Here is a 25,250-nt window from a genome sequence, read left to right on the forward strand (position 1 = left end):
GCGGTCGTATGAGGGGGAGCGAGGTCGGCTCCAGGAGGGAGACTGGCGGTCGCTTCTCCTATACTGACCACGGTCGTCTTGCCTTTCATATTGTTCCCAATCGTTTTGCTCTTGATGTGAGGGGTAGTCACTCGGTCCGTTGTTGGACCTGTCTGTGCGAGGGTGCCCCCCCTCAAGTTCAAGGCTTTCTATTGGGCATACCGTATGGGCTTGGGGTTTAGTGCGATCTCTATCGAACGCTTCTCGGGCCAGGTTGCGGAGCTTGTTAGCTTGCGTATGTCTCGGTTCGACCCCAAGGGGAATTTGCTTTTTAATGGAAGGATGCAAATTACTTAAGAACAAGGCTTTAAAGTATTCGTTTTCTTCCATATTGGGTAGATTTTGATCGCCAAAGTACGCTCTACGCAGTTTTGCATAGTATACGTTAATAGGTTCGTCCTTTGAGTGGTGAACTCCTATGGCGGCGGTAATACCACTCTTGCTTTGGTGGTCGGCAAATTCCTCGATAATTGCCGCACGTATAGCCTGCCAGTCTTGGCGGGTTTGTTCTGTCTGCCGTCTAACAAAACTGCTGACCTCTCGGTTGGAGGTTAGCGTAATGAGTCTTAATTTGGTTTCAGACGTGACAGGGGCATATTCTTCTAAATGGTAGTCAATGTCCTCCAAATAGGTGTAGGTATCCACGTCCCCATCTGTTGTGGGGTTAAAGCGTGGGATAAATTTAGCAAGTTTTTTCAGATCGTCAGTGGTTAGGTGTTGACCGGCTGGGTTAGCGCGTGGTGACACCGTTCCGTTTCCTGACCTTGGGGGAGTACCTGTACCGTGTGGCACTGGCTGGGTTTGCCCCGGCAGGCTCAGGCCGGCTTGCCCGGAGGGGAGAGGCGCCTCATACCTTTGGACAGTTGGTGTTACAGAGGGTGGAGGGTGGCTCCCCGTATTTGGAAAGGTTTGACTACCATTTAGCAGAGCGTGACCTGGGCTAGTGTACATAGGGTGTATCCCCGGTAGGGAAGCCGGGGCTCCGCCTGACGGGGGAAGTACTTCTCTCCCTGGCGGGAGAACAGTGTCCCTATGTGCTAGTCTAGTCAAGTCATGGCTGGCAATTTGGCTTTCAATTTTTAGGCTAGTGACCTGGTGTGTGGAGACTTCCAGATCATGTCTCAATTTTGCAATTAGAGTGTCCGTTTCTGAGATGTATTTATGCCATGCCTGCCTTTCCTGTGTAAAACCATGTATTTCCGCCCTTAAGGACCCCATGAGGCGTTCTCTGACAGTTACCGTACCCTGGGCGACGTTTACGTCATTCCGCAGGTCGCTAATTTGACTTTGAAAGTCAGTGTTATCAGTTTGAACATCCAGGAGTGCTTGGGTTAGTCTAGTTTTCACTAATTGTCCTTCAGAGAGGCGGTCTTGAAGGTCGAGCGCCTCTGTTTCTAGCTAAATTATCCTCGCGTCAGCGGGACCTGATTGTCCAGTCCCTGCGCTGGGGGAAGGTGGAGTTTGTTTTACGGCTAATTCCATCGTGGCAATTTGGTTTTTTAGCTGTACTATTTCCTGCTCAGCTGTTGTCAGCAAAGCAGCTTTACTTTCCAAATCCTTTACCTTGTCCTGTAGCTCATCGACCTGTTTCACAGAGGCCATCTTAATGGACAGGGCGAAAGGAGCGACTACTAGGGTTCGGTATTTGGTCCAAATATGTTCAGCTAGTGTTAGCTATTACTTTGGACAAAACTAGAAGGAGTGGTACATGCAGCAATACTGGTGAAGTAACAGTGGAATTGTACTTAGTAGGCCGTGTGAAGATGAGACAAGGTTTCCCTGATAATTATTTTGAGGTGTTTAGCTTTGTTTGAGACCTACAAATTTAAGAGGGATTATTAATCCCAGGTTCCTTAGTTTAGTTTATTTTATTTTTTTAAATAAACGTTTATTCGGTTCGAATAGTAAAGTATCTTTGATTGAGAGAAAAGTCTTTGAAGGTTCCTTTGGGTTTTCCCCAAAATAACCGAGATTAGAAGAGAGGAAACAAAACCTTTCTTTAAAATCTGGAAAAACTAATCAGAGAGAAGTGAGAAAAAGTTTTTTTTTTTTTTTTAAACTTTAACTAAATTCAATCTCTAAAAATTAATCCAAAAAAAAAAATATTGTTTAATCCAAATTCTAAAAAAAAAAAAAAAAAAAAAAATCAATTTTTTTTTTTTATTTTTTTTTTTAAAAAATAATTCTATCCATTTATAGAAATTTCAGAATAAACGTGAACAATCTGCAGAGTATCTTTAGAAACCGGAACATTGAAAAATTTCCGCGAATTATAGCCGAAAATACTCTGCAATCTTCAGACTTATTGTGTTTCTTCTTACAAAGGAACAAAAATTAATAATCTGTTTCCAATTCTGAACTAAGATTAACTTTCCGAATTAAGCAGTTAACTTATTAACCCTTTACTTTAAAACGAGCTCAAACTTTAACTCAGAAAATTAATATGGTCCGTTGGGTTTGGATCAACCAGGCTCTGTCTGTGATTTGTCAATCAAATGACCCAGATGAAACTTTTGTCACTCCGGTTTTGTTTGTCAACTCACAGTCAAACTCTCGCCGATTCGAACGCACCGTTCATAGCTACAACCTCTAAATATAACACTGGATACCAGTCTGTCTTCACACAACGTCACCACAACAGATCTTTATCTCAAGTGAATGTCTCACTGGAGCTCGGCTGTAGTGGGGGTGGAGTTCTTAGCTCCACAAAGCCTCTGCCCGTGCTGTGACGTTATCAACGGGGGAGGGGTGTGTTTACGCAATCCAAAATGGCGCCAACTGAATTGTCACGAGAGGGTCAGTCAGCAGGCTGTACGGGCCCGTGGCTGTTTGTGTTAGAAACACGAATTTCCTTCAGACAGCAATCTTGGCACAAGTTAAATCACGGATCAGTTTTAAGAGAAGAAAGATACGACTTTGGCTATTCTCTTTCTCTTCGTCTGATCTGTAAGCCTTTTACTGGGATTCTAAGTGACTATTAAGCGCTATAATAGTGATTCACTCGAATTTCCCCTTCTCATGAGACTGTATTAAACTGTCTCAGAGGATACCAAAATTAACAACGGCTTACTTATAGTTATTAACTCATAAGGGTGTCTGTCGCTTGATTGACAGTGCAGCGTGAGTGATACTTGGAGCGTTACTCCAAGAAGTACCCGCACAAAGGAAGCCCACTTTCCCTCAATTCCCTGGCTCTGTGGAGCTCAGAGTTGGTGGAGGAGGAGTCCTAAGCTGCTAGTGTCCGTGGTACGTGCTGTCACGTTGCCAACGGGCGGGGTCTGCTTACGTAATTCAAAATGGCGTTTGCTGGAGAATTTGTGAATGAGCTCTGTGCATTCTGACCAGAGAGAAAAAAAACACACAGCTCTGTCGCTGTCTTTTGCTTCTTAGTCTATCTGTGGCCAAACACGATCCCAGTCTTTCACTCAGCAATCGTCACGAAACCAGTTAAATTACGGACCAGTTTGAAAAATAAAAGTACGAGTATTTTTCTTTTTCTTTATCTGATCTGTTAGCTTTTTAGGATTCTAAGTGAGCTGAAGCATTACAGTAGCGGTTCACTTTTGGAGATCCTCGTCTCCTAGACGATTTAATAAACGGTCTAAGAGGATACTAGAGATTATAACAAGCTTACAAAAGTTAATAAATCTCAGTCCAGTTTTGACGTAATTTTACCTTGGTTTAGCCTAGATTTGTGTTAACTAATCTCGCTTTCTCTTCTTATTATAATTACCGGCTCGAGTTAATTACCATCGAGTGTCGGTGTTTATTCATAAATTGGCCATTGGTAAAAACTTTGTCAGAATTTAAAAGGGAAAGGCTCTTTCTAAGTAGCTAGTTTAAAAAGAATATTTTTCAACCTTTTGAGTGCTGGACTCACATTAAAAGAATACTTTTTCTTTTATTATCTCCGGGGGGAAATAACACTCTATTTTTTTTCTATTGCCTGACGCACACACTGCCTGCAGTGGGACTCAGGGTTTAGTTAAAAAGAGGGCACGGTAATTTTGCTGACATACATCCTATCCAAGCGCGGTGCGCGTTCTGTTGGTTTTTTTCTCTTACTGCTCCCCACGTTTGTTTTCAAACGTAGATGTTTGGTATCATTTGTCAACACAGTCTAGTATTCTCTCTGCTTAAAGACAAAAACCTGCCTCACACAGGGCACCACCTGTAATGATCATGACACTGGATGAGATCGCAGCATATGAACACAGGACGTAATTAGCTCATAAACCATATAAATATAATTTATGAATCAATTACAATATAATAATACATACATATAGGTATATATATATATATTATTATTATTGAATCTTACGTCACTGTAATGTAACGTGAGTTCTTGGACAGGTTTATATAAATGTCTGTTTAATCAGAGAGAGATACATTTTAACTGGTCGGACAAAAGACACCACACATCATTACTTTCCTTGTCACAATAAAATTGGGTTTATTCAGACTTCACCGTTACAAGTATTTATAAAGCAACGCTTGGGAAACAGAAACTTATGTTGTGTATGGAGTTAATGTGGGGAGATAAGAAAACAGGAGAGAGAAAAAGTCACAGAGAGTAAAAGAAGGAATCGTATTGGAGATGCATTATTGTAAAACCTTCTGAGCTATGCTCAACTATAACAGATATTCTCTGGTAAACACAGTAACGTCGCCTTAAGATTAATGCACAAATCAAAATGGTTCAACACACCTTTAGACCCTGGATAGGGGCCTGAGTCCGGAGACTCTGGATTTCGGGAGAAAGGTACACAGTCGCGCTCTAAGCCCAACTTGGCACTGGTTCTAGCGAGTGGTCTCAGAGTTCGGGAATCTCAGTGTAAAGGTAATACTGAGTTGGCGTCGACGGTGGCGGAGGCCGGGTCGCCGAGTTGACCGCGGTGATGTCCTCTTGGAGAAGGGCGCACTGGGGCTCTTTCGGTGCTCGCTGCCGCGGGTAGACGAGAGTGAGGCCGTGGTAGGCCTCCGTGCTACGGGGACTTGTGTGTCCCTTGGATCGCGTCGTTGGTTGGATGGAGCCGACAGGAGGTCCCGTGTTGAAGAGCCCTAGGAAGGCTGGTTAACCCTCCTCGTCCTTGGTTGGTGATGGGAGAGCCAGGGAGATCATCCCGTGGCGGCTTTGAGCAAAGAGTGTTGTTCGTGTGGGATCTATATACCCTAAAATGTCTTTGAAGTGTGGTCAAATGTCATTACTATGCTAAATCCTTATCTGCTGTGGGATTTGCTGACTCTGAGTCACCGGGAGGGGAAGCAGAACCCTTCCGTGTGGTTTTATGACCCAGGTCAGCCATGGGCCCCCCTTGGGTCAGGCCCCGGTCACTTCTAAACACCAGGCATACATTTGGAAATACAGCATAGTACTACATTTTCACATTATTGTCCATTATTGTCCACATGTCTCTCCATGAGGTCACGTGTAATGTCTTCTTTGTGGTGAAAACATAATTTTCCATGCGCTCAAAAAGAGGGAGAAAGAGTGTGAGAGAGAGAGAGGGGGGAAGTTGTGTGTGTGTGTGTGTGTATGTGGCCATTTGGTTGGCCTGGCTTTCTCCCCCCCCCTTTTCCTGATCTGTTGTCTTCATCTTTGATGTCAGGATGGGGGAGAGATAATGGGAAATTCCACACAGCTCTTTGGTGAGCAGTCTGGATTTTACGGCTTGTCCGCAACGTCTCTCGCTGTTATCACCGTGTCGATTACGAACATACAGCAAACCCCCTGTATACAGTGTGTTATTAGAACATAACATTTCTCCCCCCCTCAAAAAAACCAACAGCATACCCCCCCCCAAACTGAAAGTATAATCAAAATGGCAGAACAACATGACAGCATGAATAAATGTACTAGGCAAGAGTCTGTGACGAAAACTGCTAAACTAAGCATGGTAACTTGTGACATAGTCCTGCAAGGTAACAGGCCGAGCCCTGGCCCGCACCGGCCTTGGGTCCGGCACCACAGCCTCCTGGTGTGGCGCTGCAGGGGGTGGGGCAGGGGCGGGTGGTGGAACCGGGGCTGGGGGTGGCCCCGGATCAGTGGCCATGGTGTAGGGGACTGGTAACGGGGCTTGTGTCTTGGCCGTGTGCTCAGAGAAGGGTGCTGGGACTTTCCTCAGCCTACTAGCGTGCCACCGCGAGCCGTCGTCGAGCAGGAATGTGGCGGGGCCGAGAAGGCGTCTGACCTGTCTGGGCTCGGACCAGAACGAGGCCATCTTGTTGTGTCGGTGTGGCCGTCGAGCCCTGACCCAGTCGGAGACCTGAAGGGATGGTGGCCTCGCCCTGCGCTTCTTGTCAACCTTTTCCTTTGTCTCCCGCTGCCGCGCGGCAACAGTATCTCGGATTTGGGTCAGGGAGGGTTTGGGAAAGTTGCCATTTGGTGCTCGGAGCCTGTGTAATGGCAGTTCCAATTCTCGGCCGAGCATCAGAAACGCTGGTGACACCAGAGTGGTGGAGTGTTGGCTCGCTCTGTAGTGCAGCAAGGTCTGGTTGATTGCCTCTTCGAATGCACAGCCTTGAGCCAGGTGTGCACGGATTCCGTTCTTCAGCGTTGCGTTGAAACGCTCTACTCCACCATTGGCCTGTGGGTGGTAGAAAGCAGTTCGGATGTGTTTGACACCCCTGCTGGCAAGAAAGTCAGAGAACTCTGCAGACGTCATCTGAGGTCCATTATCTGTCGTCACGGCCCGAGGCACCCCCCAGCGTGAAAAGAGACCATCCAGTATCCGGATTAAGACGTGCGACGTCACTGTCCCCACCGGCACCACCTCCGGCCACTTGGAGTGGAGATCATACACGACCACCAGGAAGCGCTGGTGGTGGGGAACACCACGGCCATGGATCTCCCCACAGATGTCCAGTTGTACATGTTCCCAGGGGCGGGAAGGCCAGGGGAGCGGCTGTAGGGGAGGGGTTGACGGGGGTCCGGTTTTCCCACTGAGGAGGCATGGTGAGCAGTCCTGGACCAGATGCTCTATATCGCGGTCGATGGCTGGCCACCACACCAGCTCACGGCACCGCTGCTTGAGTTTCACGATTCCCAAGTGGCCTTCATGCGCCATTGACAGAACACGTGCACGCAGAGTGTTTGGGATAACGGTGCAGAGCCCCCTCGAGACACAAGTGTCTGCCCAGCAGGAGAGCTCGTCTTTTATCCTAGCAAACGGCTTCAACTCCTCAGGGATGCAGGACGGCCAGCCGTTTCTGATGTACGTGCACAGCTTGGATAGCATTGGGTCTCTTTCCGATTCAGTTTTCAGTTCCTCCAGTGTGACTACTGGCTGTAACGGTGTATAAAGCGCTTGGATGAGAGCCGGTTCCTCATCGTATGACGGGACAGAAGGGGTTGGGGCTGTGATGGAGCGAGAAAGGAGGTCTGCCACCACATTTTCCCTGCCTGGCGTGAAGATGAGGTCATAATGGTACTGGCGGAGCCGTTCCGCCCAACGATGGAGTCGGAGTGGCTTGTGACCCGAGCCCGACGTCGAGAGCACTGTTGTGAGGGCCTGGTGGTCTGTCCTGATGGCGAAATGACGGCCATAGACATACATGTGCCATCGTTCACATGCCCACACACAGGCCAATGCCTCACGTTCACCCACGGAGTACCTCTGCTCTGTGGGTGTCAGGGCCCGAGATGCGAAGGCGATCGGCCTCTCTGTGCCGTCATGAAGCTGCGACAGGACAGCTCCAACTGCAGCAGCGGAGGCGTCGCAGGTGATGAAGGTTGGGCTGGAGAGGCTGAAATGGGCGAGGACAGGAGGTGAAGTTAATTGTGTCTTCAGCATGGAAAAGGACTCAGTGCACTGTGGTGACCAGTCCCAGGGCTCCTCCTTCTTCAGGAGCTGGCGGAGGGGTGCTGTCGTGTGAGAGTAGTTGGGCAGGAAACGCAAATAATAAGCGGTCATTCCCAGGAATGAGGCGACCTGTGTGGCGGAGGTCGGTTCTGGGATGCGCTGTATTGCCTCGACGTTGGAAGAGAGAGGTGCAATGCCATCTGCTGAGAGGCGGAAGCCGATGAAGTCCACAGTCGGCACTGAGAAGAGACATTTCTCGCTGTTCAGGGTCAGGTGATGTTTGGTGAGAGCCTCAAACACTCTGTGTAAGCGGGTATCGTGGGTGGCTTGGTCTGGCCCATGCACCACAATGTCATCCAGGTAAACTGCTGTCCCTGGGACCCCAGCCATAATCGTGGACATGACCTTTTGGAAGCAGCTGGGGGCAGAGCTAAGACCAAACGGCATGCGTGTGTACCTGAAGACCCCAGCGTGTGTCACAAATGCTGTCAGGTCCCGGCTGGCTGGGTGAAGGGGAACTTGCAGGTAGCCCTGGCGCAAATCCAATTTTGAGAAGACTGTTGAGCCATGGAAGAGAGTGGTGAGCTCCTCAGCTGTAGGTAGAGGGTATTTGTCTGGGATGACAGCTTTGTTGACCTGTCGCAGATCCACGCAGACTCTGAGACCCCCTGACTTTTTCTGTGCGACCACCAGGTTTGAGATCCAAGGTGCTGCATTTATTGGCTCGATGATGCCCTCTTCTAGCAGGGAGGTGAGCTCAGCCGTGACGCCCTCCCGGAAGGCGAGTGGGAGGCGCCTGAGGGGCTGAATAACCGGTCTCACGGCAGGGTCAACCAGGGGTCGATGAGTGAATGCTGTCAAGCAGCCCAGGCCGTCGAACAGCGCTGGCCACTGCTGTTGTATATTCGGGGAAACCTGCATTATAGCCCTTCCACTATTGTCCATTAGAGAGAAGCCCAGCTCGATGAAGAGATCCAGGCCAAGGAGGTTGGTTCCCCGCTGTGCCACATGAAAGGGGAATGAGGGAAGGTGCGTTGTACCGTAGCGGACAGGCAGGTCAAGGGTGCCCACTATCTCAATGGCAGAATTTGCATACCCCCGCAAGCTTGTGGATGGGGGTCCTAGTGGCTTGTGGGAAAAGAATTTCCTGTATGTGGTCAGATTGAGGAGCGACGCTGCAGCCGCAGTATCTAGGATGAGTGGCACACTAACCTCCCCCAGCTGCACTGTGCAGGTTTTGAATGATACTTGTGTAGAACGTATATTACTAATTTCTGTGTATCCAGAACCAGACTGTGGAAACCTGTGCTGCTGTGCCACATTGGTTGGAGCTGAACGACAGACTTTAGCAAAATGATTGAGTTTAGAACACTTTCTGCAAGCCTGTCCACGAGCAGGGCACTGTGATGCCCTTGTGTCATGGGAATTAGATCCACAGTTGCTGCAATTGCGTCTGGGGCCCACAGTGGGGCGCTGTCTACTCATTTGCTGCACAGCCAGGCTGTCGTCAGTGGGCGGGGCAAATTGTGATGACGCGTCCGTGTGCTGCAGCTGTTGTGCCAGTGTTAGCGTTGTGTGTTGTCGTGCTGCAGGGCTGGCTAGCAGAGCAGAGCATTCTAGGGCAGATTCCACTTGTAAAGCTACTTTGATTGCATCGGTCAATGTCAAATCGTCAGGTTCCATTAATAGTTTTTCTCGTGTCTTGTCACATGACGTGCCTTCTATCAGTTGGTCTCTGATCATTTGGTCATGCAACGCTCCATACTCGCAGGCTCGTGTTAGCTCACGTAGATCAGCCACAAAACTCTGTATTGACTCACCGGGTCGTTGGTGACGCTTCCTGAGTCTGTATCGCCGTATGAGGACTCGTTGTTTTCCAGAGAAATGATCCGTCAGCAGCTTGACTGTATCAGCGAAAGTTGTAGCTGTCCCGAGCGCTCCAAGGACTCGCTGGCCCTCGGTACCGAGACAGTGGACGAGGAGAGCCGTCTTCCTTTTGTCTGGAAGCTGCTCGTCGGAGAATCCCAACGCATCAATATAGGCATTAAAACCTGTAAGCCAACGTGTCCATGGCACTGTGGGTTCCCCGGGCACCGCGAGAAACACTTCGGGTGGGGGAAGACTAAATCCAGCCATCCTTGTCGCCAAATGTTGTGTTGGAAAAGACTGACACGCACACACGTTTCAACGTCAAAACATCCTCTGCCTTTTACTCAAGTCTCACACAGTACAGATCATACTTCCTTGTTCTAGAGCGCACTCCGCGCGTAAACTCAACATCCCATAATAACCACACCTCTTAAAGGGACCTAACCTCTATATAGGAACATACAGCAAACCCCCTGTATACAGTGTGTTATTAGAACATAACATGTGTGTGTGTGAGATGTCTCACTAGATTATGATTGGAGATTACAACTAATTTATTAAGCTTGACCTGTGATGCGGGTAAGAGTTTTACGTATGATCTATCTGTCTGTCTGTCTGTCTGTCTGTCTGTCTGTCTGTCTGTCTGTCTTACATCTATCTATTTGTATCTATGGATATCTGCTGTGTGCATCTATTTATTCATGGCTATATATTGATTTATTTAGACAATTTGTCTTTGACAAAAAGTCCCATTACGCTGAGGATTTGACTGTCTGAGGTTGGATACCTAAGGGCAACAATGGATGCTGGGTGATAATGATAACTGGTATAATGATAACTAACCTAGTATAACAAAGACAACAAGAAAATGGCATTTAAACCATTTCAAAACGGGAACGCATCTGTCTAACCACTTCATCCATATTTTATACTTTGGGCTAATTTTGAAAAATCTTGAAAATGTGTGCAATCTTTTGAATATATATATTTTTAAGCAAACATTCGTAACTCAAATCTTTGCTTCTGGTGGTCCCTGGAACTAAATATTTTGATATACGGGGGGTCGCTGGCCAAATACATATCATTTAGGGGGTCCTTGACATGATAGAACCCCTGATATAGCAACATAAGGTTTTCAGAAACCTGTTAGGATTTAGAAGACATTTTGTAGATGCGTTCCCGGATTGAATGTTTTCATTTATCCCATTAAGACCTGAGTGATTATTAAAAAAATTCTAAATCCTAACAGATTTTTGAAGAAAAAAATAAATAAAAAAGAATTCACGATTTTTTTAAAATAGCAGATCTACAAGCTCGTAGCGCGGCACTCGGTGCCGCGCTATGAGCTTGTATATCTGCTATTTTTGAATAGCCAAAGAAACCTAAAGTGACACAGATGCGTTCCAGGTCTAAATGGGTTATTCATCGTGTGTAGGGGGGTCAGGGTCATTCATTCATGTATTTTTTTTCCATTTCAACATATCTTTTCTGCAGGTAAACTGTCATCTTCACTATGACTGATGGAGATTACGACTACCTTATAAAGCTCCTGGCGCTGGGGGACTCTGGCGTAGGGAAGACCACCTTCCTGTACAGATACACAGACAACAAGTTCAACCCCAAGTTCATCACCACAGTCGGCATCGACTTTAGGGAAAAGAGGGTGGTAAGTAGGAGTACTCGGATATTTTACTTAAGTAAAAGCAATACCACAATTTAAAAATACTCTGTTACTTACAGGTAAAATGCCCATGTTCAAAATGTTACTTGAGTAAAAGTACAAAAGTATCGGCAATCAAAATATACTTAAATAAAACTACTAAAAAGTACTAAAATGCGACGCGTTGTGAGCTAGTAGATCGGCTATTTTCAAGTAGCCAATGTATAAAATAGGGCCAAAGTGGATAATATATGTTTTATAATAAAATAATTGATATCTGGAAAGTAACTAGTAACTTAAAGGTAGGGTAAGTGATATTTTTTGGTTAAAACAAAAAGTATTTTGTTAAAAGGTTAAAATACTATATTCTGATAGTAATCATTGCTATAGAGTGTTTTTTCAGTAACAGATGTCTCCCTGTCTCTCCAGCTCTTTAATAAACAGAAAATAAATGTTTTGGTAGGTGTCAAAATCTCAGCCAATCAGGAGAAAGTACCCATTTTTAAGCTTAATTTGTGTACCGTTCCAGTTCCAATTTTGTCTGCTCATTTCTTAGTGTCATCACTTCCAATTTCACTTGTTTAATCTGTATCCTGATTGAGTTCTCTGTCCTGGTTGGATAAAATTGGAAATGAAACTGAAACTGAAACGAAAATGTATTTTCTGTTTAATAAAGAGGTGGAGAGACAAGGAGACTCCTAATACTGAACAAACACTCTATAGCAATGAGTACTATCAGAATATAGAGCTATATAACACTTATTTTAACCAAAGCAAATCACTTACCCTACCTTTAAGTTTTCAAATAATTGTAGTGGAGTAAAAGCAATTTTTTTTCCTCAGAGATGTAGTGAAGTAGAAGTAAAAGTATAGAAATTTGGAAATACTCCACTAAAGTAAAAAAGAATACCTCAGAATTGTACTTAAGAACAGTACTTAGTTACTTTACACCACTGGCTGTATCTCTCCTATGCTGCCTCCTTCTCAGATTCCTTTCTTTTGGTCTCCCCTATGTAGTCTCCTTCTTCTCAGCTTCCTACTTCCTCTCTCCCTGTATACGCTGTCTCTGTCTCAGCTTTTTCTACTGTCTGTCCCTCAGCTTTCTACAGTCTGTCTCCACTATGCTGTCTCCTTCTCAGCTTTCTACAGTCTGTCTCTGTCTCAGCTTTTCCTACTGTCTGTCCCTCAGCTTTCTACAGTCTGTCTCTGTCTCAGCTTTTCCTACTGTCTGTCCCTCAGCTTTCTACAGTCTGTCTGTCCCTCAGCTTTTCCTACTGTCTGTCCCTCAGCTTTCTACAGTCTGTCTCTGTCTCAGCTTTTTCTACTGTCTGTCCCTCAGCTTTCTACAGTCTGTCTCTGTCTCAGCTTTTCCTACTGTCTGTCCCTCAGCTTTCTACAGTCTGTCTCTGTCTCAGCTTTTTCTACTGTCTGTCCCTCAGCTTTCTACAGTCTGTCTCTGTCTCAGCTTTTCCTACTGTCTGTCTCTCAGCTTTCTACAGTCTGTCTCTGTCTCAGCTTTTCCTACTGTCTGTCCCTCAGCTTTCTACAGTCTGTCTCTGTCTCAGCTTTTTCTACTGTCTGTCCCTCAGCTTTCTACAGTCTGTCTCTGTCTCAGCTTTTCCTACTGTCTGTCTCTCAGCTTTCTACAGTCTGTCTCCGCTACGCTGTCTCCTTCTCAGCTTTCCTACAACTTGTCTCCGTAATGCTGTCTCCTTCTCAGCTTTTTCCTACCGTCTGTCTCTCTTACGCTGTCTCCCTCTCAGCTAACACTGTCTCTGCAGCTTTCCTACTCTCTGTCTCACCTACAATGTCTCCCTTTCCTTCTGTCTCTCTCTGCTACGCTGTCTCCTTCTCTGGTCTCCTACTGTCTGTCTCTCCCAACACTGTCTCCCTCTCAACCTTCCCACTGTCTGTCTCTCCTAAACTGCTTCCATGTCTGTCTCTGATGAATAGTGTGTGTGTGTGTGTGTGTGTGTGTGTGTGTGTGTGTGTGTGTGTGTGTGTGTGTGTGTGTGTGTGTGTGTGTGTGTGTGTGTGTGTGTGTGTGTGTGTGGGGGTGTGTGTGTGTGTGTGTGTGTGTGTGTGTGTGTGTGCATACATGTGGACACACGTCTCAGCCCATGTGCTCACCTCTGTCCTGTTTGAAATGATGTCACTGTCCTTTTAATCCCAACCACTGCATGACTCATCAAATTGATTATTATTCCTCACCTCTTCTGCCTTTCTCTCAATCCTCTCTCTTTATGATTGTGTGCGAACCGTTTTAGACAAAGAATGATAGATAGAAAGAAAGAAAGAAAGAAAGACAGACAAAGAGGTGATTGATGCTTTTAGTCACTGTGTGAATTACAATTCTGTCTGTGAACATTAATGGATCCGTTTTTGAATTAATTAAACCGAAACAAGGTACACACATACACACACACACACACACACACACACACACACACACACACACACACACACACACACACACACACACACACACACACACACACAGAGAGATTTTATTTTTCCTAATGATTCATTCCATGATTCCTCTGGAGTTGATCAAATGATCTTTCATTGGTCAAGTTAGTATTACATGGACATATAAGTAGTCTGACCTGTTGGTTGATTGCACAGCACACATTATAGGCATGTAACGATTTATCGTAAATCGATTAAAATCGATTCCAACTGGTCAGTGGTGGAAAAAGTACTCACATTTTATGCTTAAGTAAAAGTATCAATACTGCAACGTAGAAATACTCTGTTACAAGTAAAAGTCCGGAACATAAAATTTACTTGCGTAAAAGTACAAAAGTATTGGTATCAAAATGTGCTTACCAAAAGTAGAAAGTACTCATTATGCAGAATATCCCATTTCACAAGTTTTTAAATGTATAAAATGTGTAAAAAATCTTTTGCCGAATGGCAGAAATGTATGTAGGGCTGAAGTGGGTATTGTATGTAACTAAAGTTTTCAAATAATTGTAGTGGAGTAAAAGTACAATATTTGGATCCGAGATGTAGTGGAGTAGAAATTGGAAATACTCAAGTAAATTACAAATACCTCAAAGTTATACTAAAGTACAGTACTTAAGTAAATGTACTTAGTTACTTTCCTCCGCTGCAACTGGTGACAATTTAAATCGACTTAAGAAAAAATGTATCGCGATGCAAACCGCAGAGGGCGCAATCGAGACAAGACAAAAAAATGGGTAAAATACAGGATGCAGGTGTTATGGTTGACACAGATTGCACCGAGGAGGGGATGCAGTGAGTTTCAAGCCAGTAGACCATACATGGGCAACTGGCGGGCCCCACCTTCACTTAATGCGGCCCACATGTTAATATCAGAATACTGATATATTATTGATTTCAGCTGTTAGAATTCCAAACATGCAATAATGACCCGCTTTAATTACTTCAGTCTATATTAGTAGCTTAATGACTAGTATTAAAATTTGATTGTCTTTTTTCTGTCCAATTTATTCGTATTTAAGTTCATAAAGTTAACATAAGTATAACTAAATGCATTTGAAATTAAATACAAATTTTACTTTTCGGAATTCCAATTAAAAAATAGAGAAAAAAAAATCAGGATTCCAATTAAAAAATAGCACAAAAAAAATTAGGATTCCAATTAAAAAATAGCACAAAAAAAACAGGATTCCAATTCAAAAATAGCAAAATAAATCAGGATTCCAATTCAAAAATAGCAAAAATAGCAGATCTATAAGCTCAAAACGTGTCGCAGTGAGCTTGTAGATCGGCTATTTTTGCTACTTTTGTGTGACATAGAATGGCGAAGTACAGCATTCATTTATGAAAAAAGTTTGGAGATATACGGAGATAAGAGGTTTCTGCCCGACAGTATATGCAATGTGGCCCTCTGGAGTGAGTGTGTAAACATAGTGGCCCTCTGGAGTGAGTGTGTAAACATAGTGGCCCTCTGGAGTGAGTGTGTAAACATGGTGGCCCTCTCCATCATCAAAGTTGCATCACCCCTGCAGTAGACAGAGAGGTTAGGCTGTGCTCCGAAACACATGCAATTTGTTCTGTTGTTTTCTTGCGTTTTTTTCTTTAAGTTCATCATCAATTAACTTTTTTGAATTATGTTTGTACGTTGAGTTAATGTGTTTGGCCCAGCACTGCAAATAATTACCTTTGCCATCCTACAATGCATCCAGAGTCTGCCTTCCCACCATCTTCCTATAGATACTTTGGCTAAAGCATTATCACAGTCTCCCTCTCAGCTTTCCTACTGTCTATCCCTCTTCCACTGTCTCTTAATGAACGATCCTACTGTCTGCCTTAATACACAAAAGATGCTCTTACTCTCATTTATCCAAAAGGATATCTCAATGAACTCTAAAAGAAATGTGTCCCTATACTCCCTACTCACCTTTGACATCTCACCCTGTCCAGATGTACACAGCGTCCAACCCCAATGGGACGGCCGCAGGAAAGACCTTCAAGGTTCACCTGCAACTCTGGGACACGGCTGGACAGGAGAGGTAGGCGCGCTGTCTTCAACCTTTAACCATCAGCCAATCTATCTGCTTGTCATATAGCTCAAATCTAAAATGACACAGATTTCAGCAGCTTTCCCGGTTCTAATGGGTTTACTTCAATCACCCGAGAAAGCACAGGCATTGTCGTGCATTCCTCACCATTTGTTCGGTGTGCACGTTCCAGGTGAGGTTCTCAGTAATGTGGAAGTCTCCTCTCCACTGTGGCGCCATCTATGTTATGGGAGTGCTCTCTGCCTGACCACCATCAGCTCTTTGGTCTCGTCGACGCTGAGAGCCAGGATGTAGGCATGTAGCGATTCACTCAACTCAAGATATGATTCGAATCACGATGCTAGGTTCACAATACGGTTTTCAATTTTTTTTTAAACACAAAATTATTTTCCAGACAAATGACCGATTTTATTATTTTATTTCTCTTGCACAAATCCAGTATTTTCTTCTCTTAAATGTTTTTACAATGCTATGTTTTCTCTTATCCCCTTTTCAATACAGTAGCATTTTTTTAAATCAACTCTCTTACAAAGATCCTGTATTTTATTCTCTTTTTTTACGCGCCCTCAGCTTTTTGCATTGTGTTACATTTTTTATTAAATCAATTTAAATTGTCACCAGTTTGAATCGATTTTAATCGTTTTACGATAAATCGTTACATGCCTACTGGGATGGTTTCCTGACGCCAGTGTGTCAGGCTCTCCACCAATGTAATTGTTTTCCTTCTATGACATGTTTTCTGTTCAAATAAAGTGACAGTTTTTTTTTTATTCTGTGGTTTAACGTTTGGTGTCATTGAAGGCTGATAACTGTGGCTAAGCTGTCACTTAGGGGAGGGCTAAGTCTGTATTGATCTGGGCGTTAAAATGACTGTGCACAGACATTAGATGTCTTTTCTTTGTGTTTTCCATATTTAATTTGATTCAGTTTATAAAAGGTCTAATGACTCACACAGCTCTGTGAATCACTATCTGTTATGTAACATAACGTAGTCCGCTCAGCTCCCTTCATCTCAGAAGCTGTAGTAGGTGTATGGTGTGACAGTACAGTCATTCATTTCAATGGAGGTTTTACAGACAGACGTTGAGTTGTTTAGCTCTGGGGGTTTTCAGCTGCATTTCTCGGAAATGCAGGAGTTTAGTTTTTCCCAACTCTGTGGTGGAGTATCCTCAACAAGTTGTTTTTTTAATCTCTTCTTGGCCAAGTCATTCTGGGGGGAGAGGGGTGGGGGAGGCTGATCTGTAATTAGAAACAATATAAGACTATTAGAGATTTATAATAAATGCCATTTTCTAATTACGTTACACACAACCTCTCTCCCTCTCCCTTATACCCCTCTCTCTCCCTCTCTCTCTCTCCTTCTCTCTCTCTTTCTCTATTTCTCACTCTCCCTCTCTCTCCCTATGGTATCTCCCATCTCTCCTTCTCTCTCTCTCCTGCTCTCTCCTCTCTCTCTCTCTCTCCTTCTCTCTCTCTCTCTCTCTCTCCTTCTCTCTCTCTCTCTCTCTCTCTCTCTCTCTCTCTCTCTCTCTCTCTCTCTCTCTCTCTCTCTCTCTCTCTCTCTCTCTCTCTCTGATCGAGCATTGGTCTGACGTCTCACACAACAGAACCCGTTTCCTAACAGCGCTGATGCCGTACAAGTCCATAGTTGTAAACTGGGCAACCAGACAAACACACTCTGCCACACACAACTTAATGTTCATACTGTATAGAACAGATTCTGGATATCATACCCATGGTGTTAAGACACATACTGTATGTCAAGAATAAGTATTCTAAAGTGTAAAAAATGTGTGTGTGTGTGTGTGTGTGTGTGTGTGTGTGTGTGTGTGTGTGTGTGTGTGTGTGTGTGTGTGTGTGTGTGTGTGTGTGTGTGTGTGTGTGTGTGTGTGTGTGTGTGTGCGCGCGTGTGTGCGTGTGCATCTCAGGTTTCGTAGCCTGACAACAGCGTTCTTCAGGGACGCCATGGGGTTCTTGCTCATGTTCGATCTCACAAGCCAGCAGAGCTTCTTAAACGTGAGGAACTGGATGAGTAAGTGCTTCACTTTATTTCCCCCATAATGTACTGTAATTCAATGGTTCTCAAACTCTTTCTTGTCAAGGACCCCCAAATTAATATTTTTTTTGGGCGCATCTGAGAAGATGTTGTGCCAGGGACCCCCATAATTAAGAGAATTTGTTATAAATCTTCAAAAAAAATTGTGAGCTTGTAGATCGGCTATTTTCGAATAGCCTAAGTGTAAAATAGGGTTAAAGTGGTTACCCTGATATATTAGCTAATAACTCATTTTATTAGGGAACCCCCTTAAGGACCCCTGGGGGTCCCCGCACCCCACTTTTAGTGTAATTGTCTGTCTGTAATTGAACAGAGGTGTGCCTCTGTGTGTGGTTTCCCATAGGTCAGCTACAAGCCAATGCTTACTGTGAGAGCCCAGACATAGTGCTGGTGGGGAACAAAGCAGACCTCGCCGACCAGAGAGAAGTTCAGGAGAAACAGGCCAAGGAGCTAGCTGATAAATACGGGTAAGGTCTGCGTTTACATTTACAACTACTCTGCAGTGGTGGGAAAAGTACTCGAATGTTTTACTTAAGTAAAGGTCTCAATACTGCGATGTAGAAGTACTCTAAGTACAAGTACAAGTAACAGTACAGAATTCAAAATTTACTTGAGTAAAAGTACAAAAGTATTGGTATCAAAATGTACTTAAAGTACCAAAAGTAGAAGTACTCAAATGTTTGAAACTAGCAGAACTCGTAACAGAACACAACACGATACGACGTGTTATGAGCTTGTAGATCGGCTATTTTCAAATAGCCTATGTATAAAATAGGCCTAAAGTGGTTAATGTATGTTTTATGAAGTAATAATTTATATCTGCAAAGTAACTAGTTGCTAAAGTTTTCAAATGATTGTAGTGGAGTAAAAGTATAATATTTGCCTCTGAGATGTAGTGGAGTAGAAGTAATTGTACTGAATATTGGAAATACTCCAGTAAAGTTTTAAAAAACTCAAAATTGTACTTAAGTACAGTACTTGAGTAAATGTACTTAGTTACTTTACACCACTGTGACTGTGTAATAAAAATGATTTGTTTTTTGTCCTTTTTCCAGGATCCCGTACTTCGAGACGAGCGCGGCGACAGGGGCCGAGGTGGAGAAGGCGGTGATCACCCTGTTGGACCTGGTGATGAAGAGGATGGAGCAGTGTGTGGACAAACCCCCCGCCGAACCGGCCAACGGGAACGGAGCGACCAAGCTAGGCCCCGCCCAGCCCAACGAGAAGAAATGTGCATGCTAGAGCTAGAGCCAGATCACAGGAAAAGAAATGACCAATCAGCATTCGCCTTGCTTCATTCTTCACTCTCACTACTTCCTGTTTTTCTTTTTTTTTTCTCCCTTCTTTTTTCTCTCCTCTCTAGCTCCATCTCTTCTTCTTCTCTTCCTGTTTCATTCTCTCTACAAGCGATCAGTGACCTACCCAACCTCATTTCTTTTCTTTATTGTGGCGGTGAAAACCACACTTCTAACCCCCTCTGGTGGACATTTTGAGGTAACGCAGCCTTGTCCGTCCTCGTTACTTCTCTCTCCCTGTGAAACGGACGTTTACGGGAGGAGCGGGACGCCAGGGAGGACAGTGTTCGTCACAGAGGTACGGTACGGTGACACGCACAACACAGTCTACAACATCTGGTCCCCAAACGCTGGGTCGGGGACCCATATGCGGGTCGCAGGACCAATTCTTATGGGTCGCGAGTGAACACCCCTTTATTTTTTTTGTTTCCTACACTTTGTTTTTATTATTATTATTTCAAAAGATTTTCAAAATATTCAACATTTTTCATGAGTTAAAAACAAGTTCAAAGGTCTTTTCAAAAATAATATAATAATTCCATCAGAAATCAAAATCCATTAATTAGAGGGGAGAAAAAATCGGCTATTGTCACTAGTTCGGGTCCCGTGGGAAACGTCAAATTTCAACATCTGGTGCGGTTTTACGCCGCCTACGCACTCCCACTCTTAATAACTCACTGCTTGACGTGTTGTGTTGTGTACTTGTGGACATACAGGGGCCAATAGAAAACAACAACCTGGTTTAAATTTGTGATCGGACCTTTTCAACGCTATATCCTAAATAGAGGAGAATACATTCATGTGTGAGTGCTTCCTCTTTTGGAGCAGTTGGTTCTCAAAGTGGTGTCCGGAGATCCCCAAGGGGTCCTTGGAGAGGGTTCCAGGGGATCCAATTCCAAGGGCAAAATTACTTAATATAGCATCGCAATCTTTTTTTTTTTTTTTACCACTTTAACCCTATTTTATACGTTCTACAAGACACGCTGTGAGCTTGTAGATCGCTTTTTTTTAAAGAATTTGAGAAATCTTATATAATAACACTAATCTTCTATTCTGGGGGTCCCTGACACAAAATGTTTTGAGATGGGGGTCCGCGGCCAAAAATGTATCAATTTGGGGGTCCTTGACATGAAAAGGTTTGAGAACCACTGTTTTAGACACAGCCAAAGGAGGAGAGAAGATCTAATCTCAGACATCTTTAGTCAGATGGTCCCTGTCTGTGTAAGTTGTCCTCTCCTGCGGTTGTGAGGGACTGTATAACATTGTGCTGCTGTAACACCCGGGATTAATAGAGTGTTTTTATTATTATCTTAACATAAATGTTTGTTTTTCCACTGCACAGACAGACGGACGGTACCATGCTGTAGCCCATACTGAATTTAGAGCCCGTTTGGGTTCGATGATTTTGGGGAGTCATAGGCCAGTCTTTCCCCAACAGTGGGTTGGAACCCTTTTTTGGGTGGCGGACCCGATTTGTATGTATTTGTATTGTATATTGTATTTGACGCGAGTAAATATCCCTTTATTTTTCATTTCCTACATTTTGTTTTCAATTATAGTTATCATTTATTAGTTATTTCAAAGTTTTGTGTAAATTAAAAACACATTTTTGAAAAATGTCAAAATAATTTCATAAGTAAATATGAAAAAAAAAAATCGAAGAAATTCCATAAATTAGAAAATAACAAATACATTAACAAGTAGTGGAAAATAGCTGTGACACATTGTGAGCTTGTAGATCGGCTATTTTCACTAGTTTGGGGTCCCGGAGAGGCATCAGATCTCTTCTCTTTTGGGTCTCCAGCTAAAGAACTTTGGGAACCACTGTCCCGCACCATCGATTACCGATGTCTTGACCCGATAAGTAACATCTTTTTACCAAAGAGTAGGTTTACAGTGGGTACAGGGGACTTCTTCGTGCCGTGGAAAAGCCAAACCGAGCTTAATCTGTCACCGTCCATGTTGTTCTAGATGTGTATACAAGTGTTGTTTCAAACTGAACTACTGCCTTGCCTTTTTAAAAGTGCTATCCCACTTTGGTTTTGACCTAAACACAGTGAAATCCCCACTGTTAATTTATCCATTCGTAACTCTCGAGAGTGTACAAATGTAACCAAATGGACCCTTTCCGGGTCCATTTGGTTACATTTTGTACACTCTCAAGAGCTACAGAGTGACATTTTGTTACGCTCTCAGGATTTCACCGTGTGAACGTGCTTGGTAGAGTAGTAGTTCAACCAGGCAGATGAAAAGTGGAATATCTCTTTATGGCCCAATATATAACCAATGTTGGTTAAAATATGAAGTGACCAATTATTTATATTAAAAGGTAAAGACAACTTACATTTTACATGTTTCTGTTTGTTGGATTTTATATCGAGGTCCCATAGAGTTTTGTTTTCTTTTTCACTTTTTTGTTTTCCTTTTATGTTTGTGTTCACGAATTGTTGTTTTTCGCCCACACTTGACTGTCAAAACGTCCCCCACCATCAACATGTTTAATAAGATATGATAAGACATAACTTTTAGGGTTTAACGTTCTGATGACTTTTTGGCTTTTCAAAAATAGCAGATATACAAGCTCATAGCGTGGCCGAGTGCCACGCTATGAGCTTGTAGATCTGCTATTTTTGAAAAGTCATGAAAATGTGTGCAAATCTTTACCAATGTCTTCTAAATCCTAACAGTTTTATGTAAAAAAAAACTGATGTTGTTATATCAGTGGTTATCAAACTTTTTCATGTCAAGGACCCCCAAAATTATATGTTTTTGGCCACCGATCCCCATCAAAATATGTTGTTTCCGGGGCCCCCCCGAAACTCAAGATTTGAGTTAAAAATGTTGTTTAAAAAAATATATGTATTCAAAGATTTGCACACAATGGTCAAGACTTTTCTAAAATAGCAGATATACAAGCTTGTTGCGTGCTGCGCTATGAGCTTGTAGATCTGCTATTTTTGAATAGCCAATGTATAAAATGAACACCTGGGGAATTTGTGAGTGTAACGGTCCCAGATGTTACACTCTCAGAGTTACAAATGGATAAATTAACACTTAGGATTGTACTACTGTCAACAAGTAAGCTACGTGAGGAGTTTTATCTCTTCAGGAATTAATAATGTAGCGCTGACGGGAACAATTTACCGTGAAGGTTGTGGAGCAAACATTAATTAACTAATTAACTACCAGGCTGCCAAGCAACTGTTGCTGGGCTACGACAGAAATCCCGGTTTAAGCACAGAGAGCACTGTGCATATACAATTGAGCTTCTTCCATCCCACTACACACAACTACTACGGTTCAAACCCCAGCTCCTCCTGGCTGTGTGCGCGTGTCAAAGTGTACCTTGAGCAAGGAAGGGACTGAACACTCCTGACTGGTGTGTGAATGGGTGAATGCGACCCTGTGTAAAGCACTTTGGATGGAGGCGTTATAGAAAGGCAGACCATTTAATCTTCAGCTGAAACAATCTGACGATGCAGTTACACTTGAAGGACTTTTTTTTTCGAATCGAGTGACATTATTTTCTTTGAAATACGTAGTAGTTGCAGCATTAGGTTATTGTCACGGGACTGAAACAAGCTACAGTTAGTGTTGATTTCGTCGACTAAAACTATGACGAAAAAAATTCGTCGACCACCTTTTTTCAGTGACGAAAACTATATAAAAACTAAGCTGCGATGACTAAAACTAAGACTAAATATATTGACAATTTTGTCAACAAATAAAAACTAGACTAAAATGTTAGGGGGGGACTAGTGGAGAAAAGATCCTGTAGAACTAAAAGACAAGTCATTTTATGTTTGGTTGCGCTCAACAACAAGCTCAACAACAAGCTCACAACGCGTTGCGCTGCGACGCGTTGTGAGCTTGTAGATTGGCTATTTTCAGCATGCAACCAAGTGTAAAATCAGCCATTACGACGTCATCAAGGCCCGCCAAAATATATTATTGTCGACTAAATCAACTTTAGATTTATTCGACTATAATCTTGTGATATTTAGTCGACTAAAACTTGTTAAAACATTTCAGATGACTAAAACTAAATGGAATTTGATTCAAAAGACTATGACTAAAACTGAATCAAAATTTGCTGTCAAAATCAACACTAGTACCAGTGAACGTTTGACACTTATTTGGGCAGAATTGAACGTAATACAAAAGCAAAACTATAGTGAATTGGACCCTCCCCTCCCCGCCGCTGCTTGTGACAAATTTCACTGAACGAACACTACTAGTAAAACAACCAAACACTTGTCTAACATTATGGAAACGCACAGACAAACCTCCTTTATAAAAGGTAATCTGCTACAGCATAAAACACTGATTATCTTATTAGTATGCGTTTTAAAGTCCACACCATTATGGCTGACGTTATTTAATATTATATTTGTTTGTGCCAAACATGTGATCCTGGTGCCAAATTAAATGGTCCCTGTTTGTCTGTTATTCTACTGGTGATGATAATAATAATAATAATGATAATAAAAGGGAGGACATAACATTCTCATTTTAATAACGGCGCATTGTGATTAGGGCTTTAATTACATTGATTATATTTGCTTATGCTCAAAACAGATATACGGTAGATATTTGAAATGATTCACTGCAGTCTAATTTGCTTCAAACCTGTTTTTATAATTACACAATTATTCCATGTAAGTTGAGGTCCACACAAGCAGAACCTACCATATCCAAGAGACAGAGAATATTTCACTATATATTGTCAAAGATCAGAATATATATCATTGAAATTTACTGTTGATTAAATAAATATCTACAGTAGAGTATCACACAAATCCATCTTCTCTCTCTCTTCTCTATTTCTTCCTTCTCTATTTATTATTATTATTATTATTACTATTATTGTTATTTTGGTGGTTAATCTTCAAAGGAACACTACTTTTGGAGACCAGCTGAAAGTCCTGAGAGTCCTTGAACGTTAATTTGAATGTGAGAGTGTAAAAGTGGGTCCTTACATTCATGATTTTGCGGTGTACAGTAGATCAAGGTAGATCCAGGTTTGACAGAAGTCAGGCCTTACTGATTTAGGACAAGACAAACTTCTTCAACAAAATGCCTCTGAATACGACAATCTATGGGACCAATATTTGTGAGATTTTAACTTTGTATTATAACTCATGTCTACATTTAGTCTTTGTATTTGCATTAAAAGAAAAATAATGCTTGACAGTGTCCTTCCAGAGCCTTTGTTTCCCCAAACCTACCTTTTTTCTTCCCATAAAGCAACTTGTTTCCCCAAACCTAACCTGTGTCCCATAACCAGCCGTACAGCCGGTGATTTCTCTAAGCTGTCCACAGTCCTACCATTTCTTTCATTCATCTTCAACGTTTAGCCTGTCGACAAGCGACAACCGTCGCGCGATGAAACGGTCTCACCTAGAAGCCATCATTCTCAGATGTAGTTATACATGAATGCAGGAAGACCATCGTTAATGTTTACATTTGGAGGAGTCTTGTTGTGCCTGTGTTAATGCTCTCTTGACCTTTAACACACTTTATCCACTGTCTAAGCCTTTATAAAGGTTGTGTGAAGTTATTCAATATTTTTTTAATGCATTATTCTTTATAATTATGAGTTGTATAGGCTACAAAGCAGATTCATTCTGGCATACATTATATATAGCAAAACACATCTAAATAATTCAAGAACCTCCAAGAGCTTTTATTTTTGGAAACACTCTGTGTGTGAGTTATTTATGTACCGATTAAACATAAAAAAACAAAAAAAAAGAGTTTGATATTTCAGATGCCTGCGGTTTGTATGTTTGTTTTCGGTGTGTGCATTAATGCCAGTCTGTATTTGGGTTTGTTGCACCCCCAGCATGTTTGATGCCAAAACAATGGTTTGACAACCTGTGATGCATTTTTAAGTGTTTGTTTCAATATACCGGGACTGCCAAAAGAGTTTGATGTATTGATGGATACTTTTAGGTGGGGTTGTTACTCATTTTGCTAATTTTACTTCAAAATATTATGTAGCATCCCCCATGT

The 25,250-nt window shown here is 42.9% G+C and overlaps 1 protein-coding gene across 2 annotated transcripts in view; it reads left to right on the forward strand.

The window, feature by feature from the left end:
* The window catches only part of LOC308078591 (ras-related protein Rab-27B-like), a 71,129-nt gene extending 48,248 nt beyond the window's left edge, over window positions 1-22,881 (forward strand). Inside the window, exons 2-7 of one of the 2 annotated variants that reach the window (XR_013932553.1) lie at window positions 11,208-11,379; window positions 15,787-15,875; window positions 17,813-17,916; window positions 18,284-18,407; window positions 18,996-22,568; window positions 22,649-22,881. Coding sequence is in view for 1 of the 2 variants with exons in the window: in XM_080419819.1 (XP_080275945.1) it covers window positions 11,227-11,379; window positions 15,787-15,875; window positions 17,813-17,916; window positions 18,284-18,407; window positions 18,996-19,182 (657 nt within the window). In the remaining variant the exon portion in view is untranslated. Of the gene's footprint in view, window positions 1-11,207; window positions 11,380-15,786; window positions 15,876-17,812; window positions 17,917-18,283; window positions 18,408-18,995; window positions 22,569-22,648 lie in introns of those variants that run through there. The other variant, XM_080419819.1, reaches the window with a different exon arrangement.
* The last annotated feature ends 2,369 nt before the right edge of the window (window positions 22,882-25,250 follow it).

Source organism: Gymnoscopelus braueri (genome assembly GCF_963280865.1).
Source record: "Gymnoscopelus braueri genome assembly, chromosome: 22".
NCBI classification, from domain to species: domain Eukaryota; kingdom Metazoa; phylum Chordata; class Actinopteri; order Myctophiformes; family Myctophidae; genus Gymnoscopelus; species Gymnoscopelus braueri.